The sequence below is a fragment of the Chiloscyllium punctatum genome, chromosome 12 (genome assembly GCF_047496795.1).
Source record: "Chiloscyllium punctatum isolate Juve2018m chromosome 12, sChiPun1.3, whole genome shotgun sequence".
In the NCBI taxonomy this organism is placed as follows: Eukaryota; Metazoa; Chordata; class Chondrichthyes; order Orectolobiformes; family Hemiscylliidae; genus Chiloscyllium; species Chiloscyllium punctatum.
The window spans coordinates 36,237,723-36,259,802 of record NC_092750.1 but is presented as its reverse complement, the minus strand read 5'-3'; the positions used below and the strand labels follow the sequence as shown (position 1 = coordinate 36,259,802).

Below are 22,080 nucleotides of genomic sequence, written 5' to 3'. Positions count from 1 at the left end.
CTGTGATGCTATTTTGGTGCAAAGATGGAAACTTACAATTAACAAGATCAGAGTTATTCACGAAAACTTCTAAATGCTACCTAATGTTGTGGCTAACATTATGATGTCATACCAATGAGTAATATAAAACGATAAGCTGCCATATTTTTATTTTGAATTTTTGCACTCTGAAAGTGAAATATATAAGAATTAAATTGACAAACCATTTTGTTCTGAAACAAAAATAAAAATTGCTGGAAAAGCTCAGTAGCTCTGGCAGCATCTGTGAGGAAATGTCTTAGAGGAAGGGTCACTTGACCTGAAACGTTAATTTGGATTCCTCTCCACAGGTGCTGCTAGACCTACTGAATGTTTCCAGCAACTTCTATTTTTGTTTCTGATTTTACAGTATCTGCAGTTCTTTCGGGTTTCATTTTCTTCTGAAGCAAATTTGTTTAAACTTTTGAGAAAGTGCCCAAAGATATATTAACAACTAAACTGAAAATAAGCCAAAAGGACTAAGAAGAAAAATTCTACTGCCAGTAGAGTTTGTTTCCTTTTACCTTTTCAATTTGTTTTTGTTTATTAAGTTCCATGAGTTGCTTTTCCTTTTCTCGGTCAAATTCTCTCTGTTTATCTGTGATTTGACGATCCTAATGCAACAGATAACGAAGAATTTATTATACTTTAGACAAGTTAGTAAATGTCCAAGTGAACTAAAGATGGCAGTTCAAACATCTTTAGTCTAGACATTTGATGATGCTATGCTTTTTCTCAAGCATTTGCATCATCTCCAATGGAGGGGCAGGTGGCATGCGTTGGGCAGCTAGAAGCATGCACTTACTACAATCTAGAAGTATGATTCCTATAGCCAAACAAAAGGTGACAGTGTCTGAACAAGGTGTTAGGACCTATCCCTCTGCAAATATCTCCTCTATCTCCAATTTTGTTTTGCCAATTTAACCTTTAATTTCTCCCTTCACCCATTCCCACTACTCCATCCATCTGAATTTTATTAAGGAAGATATTTATATTTACAACTCCAATTAGATTGTTGTTGTCTTCTTACTCATACCTGGAGGCATGAATTTACCTTCCTGCATGTATGTTAAAACCTTAGGAATGTTTTACCTTTAAAATGTGCAGTTAAGTACTGCCTTGGCCATTGTACTCCATTATCCGAGCCTCCACATGGGATTTTCCAGACCTCCCAATCCATGATGACTCAACAGAAAAAACTAAATGCATTAAGTTAAAAAAAAATCACAACACCAGAGGATAGTCCAACAGGTTTATTTGGAAGCACTAGCTTCAGTGCTGCTCCTTCATCAGATGGTTGTGGAGTATAAGATCGTAAGACACAGAATTTATAGCAAAGTTTACTGTATGATGCAACTGAACTCATACATTGAAAAATATCTGGATTGTTTGTTAAGTCTCTCATCTTTTAGAATGACCATGTTAGTTTCAGTTCCTTCATATCTAAATCGCAGAACTTTTTTAAAGTTATATTCTCGAGTGAACTTTAACAATTGGTGTCACGTTGGCCCAGATAATGCATTGAAGGTGTGAGCTGCCCTGTATGAGACTGTCTGTGCCACAATATTCAGACTGATTCTAATTAAGAATACAGATTTACAGAACCTTACATGGATTCACGCAGCTTTTGAGCAAAATAAAATCTCAAGTACAAATCACCACACACACACACACACACATGTTTGTGGGATGAATTTGTACTTGCAGAAATAGACTTTATTTTGCTCAAAAACTGCATGAATCCATGTAAGATTCTGTAAATCCATTTTTTAGATTAGATTAGATTCCACCACCATCTGATGAAGGAGCAACACTCCGAAAGCTAGTGCTTCCAAATAAACCTGTTGGACTATCACCTGGTGTTGTGTGATTTTTAACTTTGTACATCCCAGTCCAACACCAGCATCTCCAAATCATAAATGAATTCATACTGTAGTTTCTGGCAGTCACATTCAGACTATTAGGCAGATGCAAATCCTGCCCTGTTGCATTTCATTGGCCCAGTCATTGGACTCAGTTTTAGAATCACAGATTTCACTGTTCATGTACTAGCTTCAAGCAATATCTTGAATGTTTGCTACAAAACTGTAAGGGAAGGGTAACACCTCTCATAGATGGGCTAGTCACACAGTTTGGAATGGTTCATTTGCCTTGATTCCAACTAACCAGCTCTCACCTGCTGCACTAAGCAAGTGTATATGATGATACCCTGGAAACTACTTCAGGGCATGTATCAAACTGGATAAAAAATTGGATTACCTGTCCTCCGTTCCTTGTATGCAAACATTCTGGCTGACTGAACTGATTAATCCTATCTGTGGTCCATTGGTTTTGAAGGTGGGTCAGCACGGTGTTGTGAAAAATTGTCTGTTCTGCTATAACAATTTTCTCTTCAACATGAATTGGCTTTAACGCAATTGAAGAATTTAGGCCGTCATTTGTAGAACACAAACTTTCCTTACCTGTATTGGTTATAATGTAATTCCGGCCCCATTGGTTTAAATGGCGCAGCTACTGTGCGATTTGCTTATAACACGAGATCGCACGAGAAGGGAACTATCATCTTATATCAGAACCAACTGTACGTAGAGTTTGACAAGACATAGATATCTTGAATCCACTGCATATGAATCTATTTCTAGCCATCGAGACATGTCCCACTACCCTTAGCAGTAATATGACAACCACGGAGCACATCGCAGAAACGTTATAAACAGAAGTAGGAAACTGATTTACATTAGATCAGATCACCAGAGATAGGTTTTAAGCAGCATCTGAAAGAAGGAAGAGGGATTGAAAGGCAACATGTTACTGTACATACTCTTTTAAAATGAGATTTGTAAGGAAATTCCTTTGTCTTACCATTTCTGAATGGAAAGCAATCTGTTTGCCCAGTCCAACAGAATCACAGATCTAGAAAAACAATGTCACAAGATTCACAACTACTTATAGATAGTTTTGATTAATATACAAGAATTTATATTAAAATCAATTCTATCATTTTTACAACATTGGTGTTTCCAGTGCTGTCTAAACCAGATAACACCCCATGGATAAAATTAAGCTCGAGGGTTGGTAAAGATTTTAAAATATCTCAACCAGAGAAAGGGGGCAGAAATAATGGAGAAGTTAGGGAAATTGTGCTGATTACCAAATGCAACGGCTTTACTGCTCCCAAAGTTTAGCTTAAAAAAAATGTTGACTCAGAATAAATACTGGAGAAGTCAGTTGACAATACAGGAGTGGGAGAGGTTGCCTGGCCATTACAGAGACAAGGTTGCAGGGTGACAAAGACTGAGAATCTGAATAATAAATGATATCTGACCTTTAGAAAGAGTAGGGAAAAAGGAAAAGGAGGAAAGATTAGTGCTGACAATACAGATAGGATGTGTGTGTGTGTGTGTGTGTGTGTGTGTGCGCGCGCGCGCGCGCGCGCGCACACACGTGCGTGCATGTGCGAGAGTGTGAGAGAGAGAGAGAAAAAGTGAAGGAAAGACAAAATCTCTGATCTGAGGAACAGGACGTGGCATCTGTTTTGACAGAACTAAGAAGCAGCAAATGCTAACTAACATTGGCAAGAGCAGTTTATAGACCTCCAAACAGTAGTAATAATTTAGGGCACAGAATGAATCAATAAGCTAGGGATGCATGTAAGAACAAAGATACAGTAATCATGGGTGACTTCAATCTGCATGCAGTCTGGGTAAATTTAACAAGCAATGCTGTAAAGGAGAAATTCCTGGAATCTATTTAAGATATTTCTGAGCAATACATTGAGAAACCAAATAGGGCTTAGGCTATTTAAGATCTCAAATTATGCAATGAGAAAGGGCCAATTAATGTGAAAGAACTTTTAGGGAATTGTGACCACAGTATGATAGAACTTTCCATTAAATTTTAAGATGTAGTTCAATCTGAAACTAGTAGCTTAAATCTAAACAATATCAATTTAAAAAGTATCAGGAAGAAAATGGGTCAGATGATTATAAGTTTGTACATAGATAGGCAGTGGATAGTATTTAAAATAACAAATGCTTCGTTTTCAAAAATCATACATTCCTTTAAGGTAAAAAATATCCAACAAGAAAATTGAGAAAGTCATGACTAACGAGAGAAGGTAAAGACAGCATTGAATAAAAGCAGGAGGCTAAATATTTTGTTTGTCTTCAGAAGATAGCAAATCATCCTAAAATAAGGAAAATTTAAGGGTCTAGTGAGAGTGTGTAAGTGGAAGAAATTAGTACTGGAAAAGAAAGTTGAATTGGAGAAATTAATGAGATTGAAAGTTGTTACATCTTGAGGACCCAATTAACTTTCACACTGGAGAACAGTGACAGATGATGACAGATTAAAGCAGATGCACTGGTGATCATCCTTCAAATTTTTTTTTACTGATTCTGAATAATGCCTGCAAATTAGTATGTTGCAAAGTTACCCCAAGTTTTTAAGAAAGAAGTGTCAAGGAAAAAACAAAGATTGCGGACAGCAGCTTCATAAAGCATTAGAGCGAGAGCGAGAGAGAACGATAGCAGCTTCATTACCACTGTGAAAGTGTGTGCAAGAACAGCAGTTTCACAACGAACAGGAGAGAGACGGTCAGCAGTTTCTCAGGCCAAATGAGAGCGCATGGGAATACAGCTTCATAAAGATGTAATTGGAGTGGAGAGAGATGGGCAACAGGGCGAGATAAAAATCATTGGCACAGAGACCCAACAACCTGGTTCTACCTGCCTGAACCAAAATGAAATGTCACAGGAAAACATGGAGATGACAAATGAGTATTTCTTCACTGTCTATTGGCCAACTGAATGAAATCTAGAAACAAATACTGAACGTGAACAGTACAGTCTAGAAATCTTAAGTTAAAACATTTAATAACCAAATCAATTAAGTGAATACAATGGCAATGACTGGGCAGGAAATGAGTTGTAGCTGTTGGGCGCTGATGTGATCCTTGGTGACCACATGAACAGCAAGCATTGCTGCCAGAACAACTTCAGCTCAGAACTGATGAGCTGGAATCCGAGCTTCTCACCCTGTAACAAATCAGAAAAGGGGACAAGTATTTGGATTGTGCTTCAGGAGGCCGTCACACCCCTTAAATTTGGTCCATGGCCAGGAACGAAGGGTGCACCCATGAAAGAGGCAGATATGGGATCCAGAATGTGACAGTGGAAGCACCTCAGCACTGTCGTTATCCAACAGGTATGAGGGTTCTTGCTCCTGGTGTGCACAAAAATGCAAACTGCAGGGAGGATGAGCAAACTGACCCAAACACCATGGTACAGGACACTATTCAAGTGGAGGTGGGGGGGGGGGGGAATGAATAAAAAGAGAAATGTAGTAGTACTAGAGAATAGCATTGTTAAAAATAGATATTGTTCTCTGCAACAAAGATAGAGAATGCTGTGATGCCTACCTGATGCTAACATTAAGGACATATCTTCTAGGCTGGACAGGAACTTGTGGGAGGGGAAGAATCCAGTTATCATGGTCCACGTATATCCCAATGACAAAGTAGGACTAAGAAAGAGACTCTGCTGTGCAATTATGAGCTACTCCAATTAAATTAAAATGCAGGACTACAAACGTAATAATCCAGATTACCACCTGAGCCATGTGCACATCGGCATTGTGTAAATAAAATTGCAGAAGTAAATATGCTGCTTAAAGAACAGTGTGGAGAAATGGGTTACAATTCATAAGGCATTAGCACCAGTATTGTGGAAGGAGCGATCTGTTCTATTGGGACAAGCCTTATTTGAACCATGCTGGGGCCTGTGTCCTGATGAATCCTATAACTACAATTGTAGATAGGTTTCTAGAATTAACAGAAAGCAGGACAGCTGCTTGGTGGACCAGGCTCCTCCTAAGCTGAAAGCGTTAGAGAAGGGTTGAAATCATAGAATCATATTGCACAGAAAAGGTCTATGAGCCCACCATATTTCTACCGACAAAAATACACTACCACCTACTAGTCCCGCATCTGGCACTAGGTGCATAGCCCTAAATGTTATGACACTTCAAGAGCTCATCCATGTACTTTTTTTAAAAAAGGTCGTGAGGTTTCCTGCTTCGACTAATATCCCAGGCAATTCCAGACCCTCCACCGTCCCTGGGTGAGAAAGGCTTTCCTCAAATCTCCTGCATTTCATTTTAAAATTATGTTGACTTGATATTAAGGGGAACAGCCACTTTCTTTTTATCCTGTCCATGACCCTCTTAATCTTAAACACCTTTATTAAGATTCCCCCTCAACTTCCACTGCTCCAAAGAAAGCAATCCAAGCTTATCCAGTCTCTCTTCATGGCTGTAATGCTCCAGCCAGGCATCATCCTGGTGAATCAACCCTGCACCCTGTCCAATATAATCACATCCTTCCTAAAGTGTGGTGACCAGAACTGTGGCCTAACTAAAGCTCTGCACAGCTCCAACATGACCTCTCTGTTCTCATAATTTATGCCAGGACGGGTAAAGGCAAGTGTCCTGTATGCCTTTTTAATTAGCCTATTAACCTGTCCTGCCACCTTCAGGGATCTGTGGACAAGTATCCCAAGATTCCTAGTGTCCTACCATACATTGCGTACTCCCTTGTCTTATTCCAATGTCCATCACTTCACACTTATCAAAGCTAAATTCCATCTGCCACTGATCTGCCCACCCGACTAGTCATTTATATCCTCCTGTAACCCAACATCTTCCTCCTCACCATTAACCAATTTGCCAAACTTTGTCATCTAAATGTACTTATCACACCCACCACATCCATATCCTCATCTACATTATTTATGAATATTAGAAACAATAAGGGATTCAGAACTAATTCCTGTGGTATGCAACTGCACACTATGCTCCAATCAGACCAACAGCCTTTAACCACTACCCTGTCTCCTGTCACTAAGCCAATTCTGAATCCAACTTGGCAAGTTACCCTGGATCACATCAACTCCCCGGTCTTCATCCAAACAATTATCACCTCCTTGAAAAATACCACTACAGTTGGTTCTGCTATATTCTCATGCAATCCCATGTTATACGAAAATTGTGTAATAGCAGCACCATTTAAACTAATGGGGCCAGAATTACATTATAACCAATACACACTTTAAAAGTTCGCACTTGAGAAACAACATCCCCAATTTGTCAATTACATTTTGGCAAATTTGCATTAATGAAACTCGCATTATAGCAGAACAACCTGTAGATTTGTTAGGCACACTCTTTCTCACACCCTTGAGGGCAGCGTTCTCCTTTTTCGAGGGTAGGAGAGCCTGCTATTAAGGAAAATCATAACCCAAAGACTATTTCCCTCACAATGCCATCTAAATATCATTAAGTCTCATTTGACCATGACATCAGGGTCCTAAAATCCACGGAGACAATCAAGCGCAAGGAATGAGGTATCAAAGCTGGCAAAGAGAAGATTGGACAAATTAACAGATGAGTAAATATTATATTGCGTGAACAGCCCAACAGTTAGGGGTTAGAGAGTGCTTAGTCAAGTTGATTTAGGGGTGGCTGTAGTAGAAAGTAAGTAGAAAGAGGGGTTTTGAAGGGTGCAAGTAAATGTTCATGTGGGCTTGATATCAATTAAACCTTGAGGAGATGGCAGTCAATAAAATGATCATAAATGTGGGTAGCAGAGGTTTTATTGAGGAAATGCTATAGAAAGCACAAATAACCAATTAATTCAGAGTGGGACGAGGGAAATGGAATGTGATTGAAAGTTCAAGGATGAAGTGAAGAGGACAAGGGATAAAGGGCAATATATCTCAGAGTTTGATGACAGGACACAAGATATTTAGTGCTCAAAGTGGGTGCCAAAGCACGAAGGATAGAAGCAAAAATATTACATAATTATAAGCATCATGCTACCAACAAGGCTTGGAAAAGGCAGGTGATAGAGAATATGGCTGGTCATGAAGGCTTCAATTCGGGAAATGTCTCATCAGTGAGCCAGACTTCAATCAAAGCTGAGATGTTGTAATAATCATCCACAAGATTATGGGTTAAGGTTTTAGTTAATGAGTGACTTATTGGAAAGAAATGTGATTGGTCAGGGATTGTTGTTTAATTGAGAGATTTCAGGTGCTAATAGTGGGGATGGTATCAGCTGCACAGGAAGAAGTCTAGACGGGTTAGCCCCCATTACACAGGTTCAGCAAGATGCTCAGTGAGAAAGGAAGATAAAGCAGGTGAATATCAAGATGGGAACAGACATTGTTGTTACCTCACTCAGGGTAATTCAATTCTATTACAATGGTAGTACACAATGACATTGAGGCATAGGGATAAAGTAGATGGAGTTTATGCTGCTGCATTTTGGAAAAACAAATCAGGTCAGGACTTACACACTTAATGGTAAGGTCCTCGGGAGTATCAGTGAACAAAGAAACCTTGGAGTGCAGGTTCATAGCTCCTTGGAACTAGAGTCACAGGTAAATCGGATAGTGAAGGTGGGATAGGAGTTGGGAAGTCATGTTGTGGCTGTACAGGACATTGGTTAGGCCACTTTTGGAATTCTACGTGCAATTCTGGTCTCCATGCTTTGGAAGGATGTTGAGAAACATGAAAGGATAAAGAAACGATTTACAAGGATGTTGCCAGGGTTGATGTGTTTGCGCTATAGGAGGAGGCTGAATAGATAGGGGATACTTTCCCTGGCATATCAGAGGCTGAGGGGTGACCTTATAGAGGTTTATAAAATCACAAGGGGCATGGCAGGATAAATAGACAAGATATTTTCTCTGGAACAGGGGAGTCCAAAACTAGTGGGCATTGACTTAAGGTGAAAGGGGTAAGATTTAAAATGGACCTAAGAAACAAGTCTTTCATGCAGAGGGCAGTGCTTGTGTGGAATGAGCTGCCAGAGGAAGTGGTGGAGGCTTGTACAAGTACATTTAAAAGGCATCTGGATGGGTATATGAATAGCAAGGGTATAGATGGATATGGGCCAAATGCTGGCAAATGGGACTAGATTTATTTAGAATATGTGGTTGGCATGGACAAGTTGGACAGAAGGGTCTGTTGCCATGCTGTATACCTCTATGACTCTATAATGGGTTCAGGGCAGGAGGAGGGAGGGAGTGATTGCAAAAGGACAAATGACGTTATGATTGGATAAAGCAGAAAGACACTCAGTGATCGGCTAAAGGAAAGCAGAATCCTGAGCTATTGAAACGCACACTTATACGGACACAAAACAATTCCCAGTTTAAACATGGTAGGAATGAGATGAGACAGGACTGGTAAGAGACAGTATATTCTATGGTCAGGTACACACAAATCCAATAACCCAGACTCAAATGATCTGAATGAGTTCAACCGAACTTTACTGAGTTTTACTGTTCAATTGATGATACTGTTTTGGTTTAAGGTAGAATAAGAAACACTACCAGAAGGTATGCTTCCCCTTACCTTCTCTCCCTCATTGTTTGATTCAAACACATAGCAGATGGAGACCGGTCGCCCTTCTACTCTGCTTCCTCCGGTATGCAGCACAAACCCGAAGAGACGTTTGTTCTCTTTGTGAGTTGCACAAAGAACCACATTTTGCAAAGGGAACTGCAACAAAAAAGACAACAGATTCAAGAAAGCTTCTGTAACACAGAGTAATAGGGCTTAATTAATACAAGCAGAAGTAAAGACTTCTTTTTTAAGTGAACTAGACATGAGGAAGCTTGAAAATAGCAACAGATTCATAATACTTTACAAAGTATTATTACTGTTTATAATTTTAATACCAACCCTTAAGCGAATGACTTGAGTCTGAGGATCAATCAACCTAAAATGCAAAGTAAACTATAATCAGCCATGTACATAATATATCGTGTACAGAAAACAATTCAATGAAACAGAAGAACTAACTTACTTCAAACAGTCACCAGTTACTAGTAAATGTGACTCAGTCATCCGAAAGATGTTATGTATAGCACGGGCAGCAAGGATTTGACGCATTGTGTCACAAATAACATCGGAGGTTTCATTTGCTTTTACTTCCATTGATCCAAGAAATCTCACAATAAACAACTGATGAAGTATAGATTCTGCAGATATTAGAATAAAAACATCAATCTGTTTTAATTGATGCAGTTCACTTTACACATACAAGGAGTCAGAAAGGGTGAAACAAAAGGAAATAGAATCAATGACCTGTATCAAGTTCAGTCAGGTCAGGTCAAGTCAGTAGTTTATCCAAAGTTAAATGCATCACATAGCTTGAACTAAGCTATCTGTGAAATCCACCTCTGAGAAACATCAATTACTTATACCAATGTTGTTTTTAATTTTCTCCTTGCTTTGATTATTAACACAAGACTATATAATATGCTAACCTTGAAGGACAATAACTAAAAATACAAAGTAACAAAAAAATTTGTAATAAATAGGAACGTATCTGAATCTTCCTAAAACATGTTAAACAAATATATTCCAAATATCAACAGTGAAATTGTGGTAATACTAAACCTTGAGATGTGTAAGAGTGATTCTTGCTCCTTATTATTCTGGGATGCGTGATGGAGGATTTGATGACCACTATCTTATATTTTGAAAACAGCAATAAAAACTATGGTCTGAATTTATTGCTCTTTACAATAAATGTAGGGCAAGGATCTTCAGAGGTGAGAAAGTTTGTCATATTTCCTGGCTATCAAGGGGATTACCAGTGAAGTCCTGGCTTTCCTGAAGCTGCCAGCCAAATCAATGGACATAGCCATTGAGAGATACAGTGTAGCTGGCGGAAAAGACTGCTGAGCCATGAGGAGCTTCACCAGTAAGTAGGGAGTTTTCTTTTGGAAGATTGCAGGGGGAGGGGGAAGGTTGAAGGGATAGGGATGGTTCAAGGGATAGGGATAGCAGTTTCAGCCATCTACGCTGTTCCACTTCCTTGTCCCAATGGAGGAAACTACAACCCGTTCCCTGAAATTCTCTATTGGGAAAGCAACCACTTTTAAGGCCCGCTGGGAAGTCAGGTAAATTAGACCAGTGGCAGGGTGACACCCTGTTTTGGATCCAGGTCAGAAAGGTTGCCCATGGACGTTGCCATGTAGAGCTTGATTGCTGTGGGTGGTGGCGGTGTGCAGATGTGAAATATCTGGCCAGTGCCAACCTGACTGATTATTCGCCCTTCCCTGCCACTTGTCCCACTTGCTCTATAGGCAAGAAAATTCCACTCTATGCTACTCATCCTTTAAAGAGCATTAGATTTTTCAGCATAAGCTCTATACAGCAAATATTGGCCATTCTACTATCTTTATGGAATGATCTAGACAGATGACTGCACTAACATGACACAATCATTTAAAGCTTCACACTTATATATTCAAGAAATAAAAAACATCACTGTTCCATTTCTTGCACAGAAAATCTAATCCTTACCTTCAGGCTCCTCTGTTTTTGGCTCCCCACATTCTCCAAATGGATTTGTTCTAGTGGAAGAATTAAAAATGGCAAAATGTTTGATTACTTTTAAAGGAACAATTTTTCTTCTTTTTTGGTCAAGTTGCTTCCCTTCCTTTGTTGAAGACATATTTCTGTGATACACAATGGAACATTTTCCCCATTTTCATTCATGAGTCTAAGAGTGAGTGAGTGTGGGTTATTCAACAGCATCACAGCAAATCAATTCATCCATTACCCAAAAATCACATTTCCACTTCAGTTCAAATTTCTAGATAGTAATCAGAAACAAGGGTCCTTTCTGATGATTTCACCACCTCCTCTTTCCCTAACCAGGGACACATTGGTTAGTCACAGTGCTCCTTACATTGCCTCTATTAATATTGCTTAACACAGTTCAGATTGAAGATCAAACCTTTGGATCCTTGTTATCTATCTGGCTGAGCTACTCACTGCAAGAAAAAGCTGACTGTAAGAGAAACATTTCAAATCTAACATTTAAATAGGAAAAGGTTTTGGAAATCTGACACACTGAGAGACGAGAGTCTTCTTGAGAATTGAGAGTTTAGGATTCTCTTAAGGTTAACATGCACGTCAGTTTGCAGTTTAGAAGACAAATGCAATGTTAGCATTCATTTCAAGAGGGCGAGAATACAAGAAGGGAATTGGTTTAGCTCAGTTGACTGGACTGTTGGTTTGCACAGCAATGTGCTGCCAACAATGTGAATTCAATTCCCATCACTGGTTTGAGGCTACCATGAAGGACTATCCTTCTCAACCTCTCTCCCTCGCCTGAGGCCTGAGGGCCCTCAGGTTAAATCACCACCTGTTGTTTCTCTCTCTAATGAGAGAGCAGCCCCTATGGTCTGGTAAGACTATGGCAACACAATAATAGTACAAGAGCAGGCATATACTGCTGAGCATATAGAAGGCTTTAGTTAGAACGCATTTGGAACACAGAGCAGTTTTGGGCCATGTTTCTAAGGATGGATGTGTTGGCCATGGATGGGATCCAGCGGAGGTCTGTATTGAGGTTGGAAGGATTTGGGCAAGTGGGGAATCACCTTGAAATTTACTGAGAATACTGAGAAAGTGAGGATTGCAGACACTGAAGATCAGAGTCAAGAGTGTGTAGCTGGGAAAGCACAGCAGGTCAGGCAGCATCTGAGGAGCAAGAGATCTGACGTTTTGGGCATAAGCCTGATGAAGGGCTTATGCTCGATACGCCGAATCTCCTGCTCCTTCGATGCTGCCTGACCTGAGAATACTGAGAGCCCTGGGTAAAGTGGACATGGAGAAAATTTTTCCACTAGTAGGACAGACCAGGATTCAAGGGCACAGCCTCACAGTGAAGGGACAATGACCCTTTAGAATTAGAATGAGGAGGAAAACTTCTTTAACCAGAGGGCTGTGAATCCACGGAGTTCATTTCTGCAGAAAGTTAAGTCCTTGATGTATTTAAGACAGAGATTGATAGGTTCTTGATTACTAAGGGCATCAAGGGTTACAGGAAGAAAGCAGGATATTGGAGCTGAGAAACATACCACCCTTGATCGAATGGTGCAGTGCACGATAGACAAAATGACGTAAATCAGCTTCTTATCTTATGGTCTTATGAAATGAAATTTCACAATAATGGTAAAGTTACCATAGTCCCAGAGGACCATAGGACTGTTCTCTAATTTGAGAGAGGTGTGTTTAAGCATTAGTCAGAGGGTCATCATACCTCAGGCAAGGGGCAAGTTTGAGAAGCAGGACCTTCATTAAAACCATAGCTGGTACATTAATTGAACCAGTGCTATTGGCATCTCTCTGTATCGTGAACCAGTTGTCCAGCCAAATGAGCTAATTGACCCCAATTTCTCAACATAGAAAGCATGAAAACATTCTAACCAAATACTTCCTTTCCAAACTTTCAAGTTAAAGGCAAAAGCTTCAGCTTAATTAGCAGACTTAACCTCTTACTATTGACATGCCGAAGTTCACAAACACTTCTTAAAAAAAACTGGTTCTTTACACTTACCTGGTTCCTGGTCCTGAAATCTTTGCTTGATTAGACAAGTCCTCACTGACAGAAGAAATTATGTCAAACTGAATGGGTGTGTCTGGAGCAACTATTGAGTCTAATGACGCTGCAGAAAGAGAAGCAGATTCTGATCCAACAGAGCTGGAACTGTTTGCTCGAGAGGGATGAGGTCTGCTGTGGCTGTTAGATGCAAGTTAGGATTTTAAAAAATGAATTTTTTTTGCAGGGTCGCTACGGTTACATTTTCAATTTTTTTTTAGTACCCAAAACTCAATACAGTATATGACATCTGGAGACGACATTACACAACAAAGATTCACATTACACATCTCAGGTAAAGCTTTGTGCCAAAACTGCAAATAAGGCTCTGTGCACCTTCTAGTAACTTAGGATCTTAGAATTTATTTTAAGCAACACAACTCTTGTGCTGGGTTTTTGCTCCAGTCTGCTGTTGTTATTTCTTTTCATGTACTTCGCCACTTGAAAGCTATTATAAATTCTACTTTCACCACTGTTCTGAAATAGCATGTCATGTTCTGGAAAACTACTACATTCTTCTTCAATAATTAGTTTTGTTGAAATTTAATGTTGCAGGAGATTTGAAAAATATTACATTTAGTGGTTAAAGCGGTTTATAAAAGTCTAGTAACAGATTTTCTCTTTACTGACGTTAATTTGAAACTGCTGCAAAATCAAGGGGATCTCCAGATATCTAGCAGATATGCAACTTCAAGTATTCACACAGACAGCAAATCATAATTATCAGCACAAAATATCCTTTAATTTTTATTAATTTTTCCGAAAGCAGTGACCAATCGAGATTGGAAGCTGAAATACCACAAACTTAGAAAACACCAAATATTCTGAAACTTCTTAATCAGCAATGTTTCTTAAAGGAAACATCCGACATACAAATATAAATTTAGATTTTCAAGGTGAAGAGTATTTGATTTAGTATAATATACCTCATTAACAAGGTACTTTTTGCACAGATTTGCAGAGCAACATTACGCAGTAAAAGGGATTAAATAATTTGCATTCTGCAAAGATTTCAACACTGCACAGTGGAGGTAAATGTAGAATTCTTGATCACAACTTTTAGATTTCCATGTCTATTTATGTAAGTATGGTTGCCAGAAATTACTATCAATTTCAGAGTAGTACCGTAAGCAAATACTGACAGTTCCGCCACAAAATCCAGATCAATTTTCTTATTTACTTATACCAGTTAAAGCATAACTTATAAGTTTCAGAAAAAGATCAGTTAGGTGTGTGATTATTTCTGCCTAATGGAATGAGGCAATAAAGCTCAAAAGTGCTCAGGTGAATGGCCATCAGCCTGAAACCTTAACCCAATTTCTCTCCATTGATGCTGCCTGACCTACCAAGTATTTCAAACATTTTGTTTTCACTTAACATTAGATATCAAGTTTACTCTTCAGAATCCAATTCCAGAATCTAATTTCTGCTTACACTGTAGGCCTTGAGATTTCATGGCGCTGTTGAAATGAAGGGGAAGGTGTAACAGCCTCCAGAGCAGACTGGTTTACACGAGCAGCCAATTCCTGTCAAGAGAACAAAGTGACTTACTGATTGCTACAAATCTCCACAGCTGTGTGTTCACTGATAACTGTGAAGTACAATGCAATAGCCAACATTCATAATGTTTCATACAATTTTGCTTCGATGCACATAATAAGTTAACATATAACTGGTTTACATTGGTGATTACTTATTAAGTTCATAACACATCATTGTCTATCAGGGTATAACTCTTGACTAATATCCTTCAGTATGGACCACTGAAAATCCTTCAGTATGGACCACTGACAAGCAATGTTTCCTCTAATTTATTTTATACAACAGCCCTGTGCAATCCCTTTAAGATTATTGCATAGACATGTTTCTTGCATAATTGTTAAAAGAAATGTTAATTGTGTGCAGACTGTTTGACTCATTGTATGGTATGTTGTGGAACTGCTGGTTAGTTGTCAGACAAAGATGGAAAACTGCTGGTGAGATGGTTATACTGCCCCTCAGATGAAGAACCGTCCTGAGGGAGTAACAGGAAGGAGCAGGGAAAAATAGGAGAATAAATTGGTGACATCTTCTAGCTAAATAACAAACAGAAAGAAAATGGAATAGAATTGTTGAAAATTATAGATGGAGGCTAATTGGTTCCTTGCATGCATGCAGCCTTATTGAGATGCACTAATCCTAGTTTTTGTCAATAACTCTGCAATTCCTCATTTTAAATATCTGTTCAATTCACTCTTTATATTATTTATAGCTAGCACCTTTTTTAGGTAGTGCACTCTGTATCCTAATTGTGCTCGGGGTGAAAATATTTTACCTCATCGCCCCTCTAGATCCTATACCATTTACTTTAAAGCCTGTGACCTCGGGACATTGAATTTTACTTACCATTGTAATATGACTCAATCTATAAATTCAAATGTAATGTAATTTACCTGTGTGTCAGAAACTATGAGATTACAATGCTAGGATTCACCGTCATATAGTTTTATTTCTTCAAAATAAGTCCATGCCCACTTATTTCCAAGGTTTGAAAGGTATTCAGATCCTTTCAATTGCATAGAGTAACATATTTATTAGAATATACAAGCTTCTGAATGAAGAACCATCTCTCAATAAATTCACGTACTGGAGGTTATGGAATGGCCATATCTGAATTACAGATTTGAATAAATAAAATGTAATACCACATAAATAAATGAGAAAGAGAATCAAGGCCATGAAATTTCGTAGCTTAAAGCATGCTGTGAACATAGAACCCTCTGGAACTTATTCTTTTATTTAATTGTTGCAGATAGAAAATTATCAATCGCAGTAACATGCAACCTTACTTCTGGGTTTTCGCTGAGATAGATACGTTTGGAAATATTATTGATTGTTGCAATCCACTACAAAGAAAAAGGAACATTAAAATAAGCAAACATGCTTATAATAGGCATAATCCAGAAAATAAAACACAGTATATTCTCTTCCCATCATAGAACTTGGATATTTTCTTAGTAATGAAGACCACGTTTCACACATGGACAAGGTTCAATAACAACTAAAGTAAGTGCATATATGGCTGGCTACTAATGTTAAATGGAATCAACATATGACCCAAGAAAGATATTGAGAAGACAACTCAAAGCTTTTACTAATAATTAATAGTTCGGGCATATGTATTAGAGTAAACTGAATTGCATTGACACAGTTTGCGTTCTAACTCGAAAGTGAGGCAATCTAGACATTCTGATGGTTTCACATGGGCAACTGATCTCTAATGGGGGGTGTTATTGTAAACTAGATAGGATGTTTTAAGGACATCAATATGGCACATTTCATTGCACATTATATTATTCAGGTAGCCAGGTACGTTTCTCTTAAATTCACTAAGTCTAGATAAAAAGTGTTCAAAGCCTCGGGTAATACAGTTTAACACCAACTTGCAAATCAACTTGTTCAAACAAAAAAAGTGAGATTATCAAACTGTGACAAAGAAACGTACAGCATTTTTGAGTTTTCCATGTTTGCAAGAGAGATTTTTGTAAACACTAAAATACCGTTTCTGATGTTTGCAAGAGAGATTTTTGTAAACACTAAAATACCGTTTCTGATACAGCAATGTACAGGTCAATCATGCCAACTCGAATTTGCTGTCATGCGATTGACAAATTGGGGACACTGTTTCTAAAGCGTGAATTTTAAAACGTGTTGGCTGTAACACTATTACATCGCCAATACTTTAAACACTGTTACTAAAATGTGATTCTTCCATAACGTGCGGTTGCACAAGAATGCAATCATTGCGTTATCGGAGAAACAATGGTGTGTGATTGACATCTTACAAATGTGTCACAAAGTCTTCTAACATGAAATGGATCTAATAATTTAATAGACCTAACCTTCAACCTTTTCTTCATCTCTAACATTGTTACTTCATCCATTCAGTTTTATTGTTATTAGCATAAAGTTTATCAACAAGTGATTAGCATCCTCAATTAAAAAAGACATTTTTTGTAAGTACAAGAATCTCACAGTACATACATGCGTATGTAGTAATTGCAAGATTGTATTTAAAGTCGTGTTATGAAAGAAATGCTCATATTGGGAAAGACTACCTTCAAAGCTTACCTCTTCACACTCTTTTTTACTCTCTGCTTGTAAAAGAACAGCTCTGGAATATTAAAAACAGCTATTAATTTTTTTAATCTCTAAATGATTATACATTAAAAAAATGACAGAACGTGTTGAACTATTCCATAAAGCTGTGTAGTACTTTATTAAAAGGGCTGAATTATTACAACCATAGACCTTGGAAACTTCACTTAGTTGGCTCTAAACAAAAAATTTCTTACAAGCTGTAAATGGGTTCTTCTAAAAATAGTGCCTCTGCAGAACTGTTTTCATCTTTTCAGCAATAATGTTCCTGTGATAGCTTTGTGACAGTGGTAGCTGTAGTCCAAAAACTGTACAGAGTGAAAGATACCGTCATACACGTTTACAGCACTCAAAGTCCCTTTGGCCCACTGAGTCTTCACCAGTCAAAACCAACCATTAACTATTTTAGCCCCATTTTCCTGCACTTGGCCCATATCCTTGCATGCCTTGGCATTGCAAGTGTACATCTAAGTAATTCTTCAATGAAGGTTTCTGCTTCTACCACTTTTACAAAGTGAGCTCCAGAGTCCCACCACCCTCTGAATAAAACAAAAATATTTCTCATAGCCTCTCTCAACTTTCTGCCACTTACCTTAAATCCATGCCCCCAGTCAATGGTTCAACAGGGTAAAAAAATTCTGTCTACCTATCTATACCACTCATAATTTTATACATCTCAATCATGTCCCCTCTCAGATTTCATTGCTCAAGGATAACAACCCCAGTTTACCCAAGCTCTCTTCATAAGAAACTCTCCTGCCCAGGCAAGATCCTGGTAAATCTCTTCTGCACACTCTTCAGTGCAATCACACTCCTATGTGAATACCAGAATTGCATACAACATTCCAATTGTGGCCTAATCAACTTTTTATACTCCTATAGCATAGCCTCCTAGCTCTTAAACTCTAGAAAATCATAGGATCCCTGCAGAAACAATTAGATTCCCTACACTGTGAAAACAGGCCCGTGCGACCCAAGAAGAGTAACCCACCCAGACCCATTTCCCTCTAACTAATGCACCTGACACTATAGGCAATTTAGCATGGCCAATTCACCTGACTGACACATATTTGGATTGTGGGTGGAAACTGGAGCACCCAGATGAAACCCACGCAGACACAGGGAGAACATGCAAACTCCACATACACAGTAACCCAAGGCTAGAATCAAACCCAGGTCCCTGGTAATTGTCAGGCAGCAATTCTAACCACAGATGCCATGCTGTCTACGCCTCAGCAAGCATGCCGTATGCCTTCTTAACTACTTTCTAACTGTCCTGATACCTTAAGGGACCAGTAGTTAGGCTCAAAGGTCCCACTGATTTTCCATGCTTCCCAGGATACTAATGTTCATCAATATGTTCCCTTGCCTTGCTAAAGTCCAAGTAAACTACTTCAAATGCATCACCCTCAGTTACACACCTGGCTACCTCTTCAAAAACTTTAAATCAAGTTGGTCAGTCATGACCTCATTTTAACAAGACTATACTGACCATTCTTGATTTATCCCTGCCTCTCCAAGTGCAGATTAACTCTGTCACTCAGAATTACAAGTGCATGAAAGCCTTGAAGAGATTATGTGGCGATGTTGACTTATAATGACAGAAATGGATGAACTTCTGGAGGAACAAACTGCACTCAAAGGTCAAAGTGCAAAAAGACTGTGGGATTTGTTCCAAGACCGTTCTGTTCTTTGGCAGTTAATCATCACCTTGGTGCTGGGTGGTGCCTTACTGTTAAGTGGGAACGATGCTGTAAGTAGGAGTGACATCCACTGGATGTTTCTCACAACTGGAAATGTAAAAGCAAGTGCTGTTAGTGTGGTACTAGTTATGTGTGGTGAAGTTTTAATTTTTCCTTGTGACTGCATTTCAAAATACATTTTGGTGGGAAGAATGAGGAAAAACTCTATGAATTAAGTGGCATAATTTTTAAAGAGGGTGCAGGGACAGAGAGATCTGGAGGTTCACTTATACAAATTGTTGAAGGTGGCAGGACAAGCTATGAAGGATGGTGAAAAAGCATAATGGATCCTGGAGTTTAATAATATAGGCTTAGAGTGCAAAAGCAAGGAAATTGTGGTAAACTGTAACAAATCACCAGTTAGGCCTCAGCTGAAGTGGTATCCTTTTCTGGACATCACATGTTAGAAAGGATGTGAAGCCAGTGGAGTTAAATCGGAGGGACATCAATGATGAGGGATGTCATTGTTTTGCGCACCTCCTGAGCAATGTAACCTGTATGCCTCACTGTGTCTAAGCACCCTATGATCTTTATGTTCTTGTTTGTTATGATCTGCCCATACTGCTGGCAAAACAAAGCTTTTCACTCTACTTAGGTACATAAATAAAATAAAATAATGTGGAAAGATCGGATTATTTTCCTCAGAGCAGGAATGTTTAAGGAAAAATTTAATAAAATATACAGAACATAGAGTGTGGTTACAGAAAAGATTGCTTCTGTTAGCTGTAGAATCAATAGCCAGAGGATACAACTCTAAAGTATTTGGCAATAAAAAGCCCAAAGAGAAATGAGAACATTTTTATATAAAGCAGGCTGATACGATCCGGAACACAATGCTAGAAAGGCTGGTGGAAGCACACTCAATAGTTACCTTCAAATGGATGAGCACTTGAATAGCAGCAATTCACAGGGTTACGGGGCAACACCACATGACAAAAGATAACAGAGATCCTGTGTACGTTACCAAACGTTCATGAGGTCAGTAACCTGGAGCTTTGCTCACAAAGATAATGGCTCCAACACAAACAGACTGACCATCTCTTCAAGATTGCATGACCAGGTAACTTATATAACTGTGCATATCTCAGTAAAGTGGCAATGCCAGTGACTGGTAAAGACTGCGCTGATCATTGTGCACCATGGAGTTTATTGCCAGAGAGGGCAAAAGATAGATCTAGTATGGAATTTTATTTCTGAGACTCGGGAACAAACCCTCTTTCACTCTTTTTCCAACAATATCCTATGCTGCTTGAGTTACTTCACCTCAGTTAGCTATCTAATAAGTCAAGTATTTTAGAGTTGAGTGGCTGCCCATTGTAGTGTCTTTGTACAGTTTACCATTGACATTAACTTTGCTGTGACACTGCGTCTAATTGTACCTGCCATTTGGCATGTTTGTGTATGTTTAGGTTTTTACACTTTCTTTGTGGGTTCTCTAGTCATTGTGGAGGGTTTCATCTAAATCAACAAAGATGGAAATAAGTTTGCCTGGTGACAAGGATCCAGTGGGAGAATGGGAAAAACTGCACCATTCAGTGGGGAGCTGAAATGGGCATACCTTCTGTACCCTAAATGACTCTGACTATGGCAAGTGGCTGGAAATGTGAGCTGGGATGTCAAAAACTCAGGCAAGTAGATATAGTAGATAGCCAACAGCATTTCCCCATGGTAGGGGAGTCTAGAACTAGAGTGCAGGGGTTTAGGTGAGAAGGGAGAGATATAATTGGGTCTACAGGGGCAGTATTTTCATACAGAAGGTGGTGAGTGTCTGGATTGGGTTGCTAGAGGTAGTGGTGGAGGCAGAGTACAATTTTGTCATTTAAGAAACATTGGGATGGGTACACGGATAGGATAGGTGTGGAGGGATGTGGAACAAACACAGGCAAATGGTACTAGATTAATTGTGAAAATTGGGCAGCATGGCAAGTTGGACCGAAGGGCCTGTTTCCCTGCTGTAGACCTATATGACTGTATGTAATTGTGAAACCCTTTAAGAATGAAGAACTGAGAGCTACACAGAGGGAGAACTGAGAGGCATGTGCTAATTTCTCAGGTGAAATACAATGGCTTAGAAAGAACAATACAGAGAATGGAAAGAAAGATTGAAATGAGAGAGAAGGGAAGCAGAGAGAAAAAAATTAGAAGAAAATTGCATTTGGCATTTAGAAAATCTCTATCAATAGTTAATACCTAAAAGAATGTGACTTCACATTATTAATAATTTATTTTCAGTGCCTTAGAGTAATGGTAAGGTCCCAGGGAGTGTTGCTGAACAAAGAGACCTTGGAGTGCAGGTTCATAGCTCCTCGAAAGTGGACTCGCAGGTAGATAGGATAGTGAAGGTGGTGTATGGTATGCTTTCCTTTATTGGTCAGAGTATAGAGTACAGGAGTTGGGAGGTCATGTTGCGGTAGTACAGGACATTGGTTAGGCCACTGTTGAAATATTGCATGCAATTCTGGTCTCCTTCCTATCGGAAAGATGTTGTGAAACTTGAAAGGGTTCAGAAAAGACGTTGAACAGGCTGGGGCTGTTTTCCCTGGAGCGTCAGAGGCTGACGAGTGACCTTATAGAGGTTTACAAAATTATGAGGGGCATGGATAGGATAAATAGGCAAAGTCTTTTCCCTGGGGTCAGGGAGTCCAAAACTAGAGGGCATAGGTTTAGGGTGAGAGGGGAAACATATAAAACAGACCTAAGGGGCAACTTTTTCACGCA

General features: G+C 39.0%; 1 protein-coding gene across 3 annotated transcripts in view; it reads right to left on the bottom strand.

The window, feature by feature from the left end:
• appl1 (adaptor protein, phosphotyrosine interaction, PH domain and leucine zipper containing 1) overlaps window positions 1-22,080 on the bottom strand; it is a 64,513-nt gene that overhangs the window by 7,711 nt on the left and 34,722 nt on the right. For all 3 annotated transcript variants that reach the window (XM_072582338.1, XM_072582337.1, XM_072582339.1), the window contains 10 exons: window positions 17,594-17,636; window positions 16,312-16,368; window positions 14,918-15,009; window positions 13,442-13,624; window positions 11,398-11,447; window positions 9,890-10,064; window positions 9,766-9,802; window positions 9,436-9,582; window positions 2,881-2,931; window positions 543-632 (listed from right to left, as the gene is read on the bottom strand). In XM_072582338.1, the coding sequence (XP_072438439.1) occupies window positions 543-632; window positions 2,881-2,931; window positions 9,436-9,582; window positions 9,766-9,802; window positions 9,890-10,064; window positions 11,398-11,447; window positions 13,442-13,624; window positions 14,918-15,009; window positions 16,312-16,368; window positions 17,594-17,636 (925 nt within the window). The remainder of the gene's footprint in view (window positions 1-542; window positions 633-2,880; window positions 2,932-9,435; window positions 9,583-9,765; window positions 9,803-9,889; window positions 10,065-11,397; window positions 11,448-13,441; window positions 13,625-14,917; window positions 15,010-16,311; window positions 16,369-17,593; window positions 17,637-22,080) is intronic.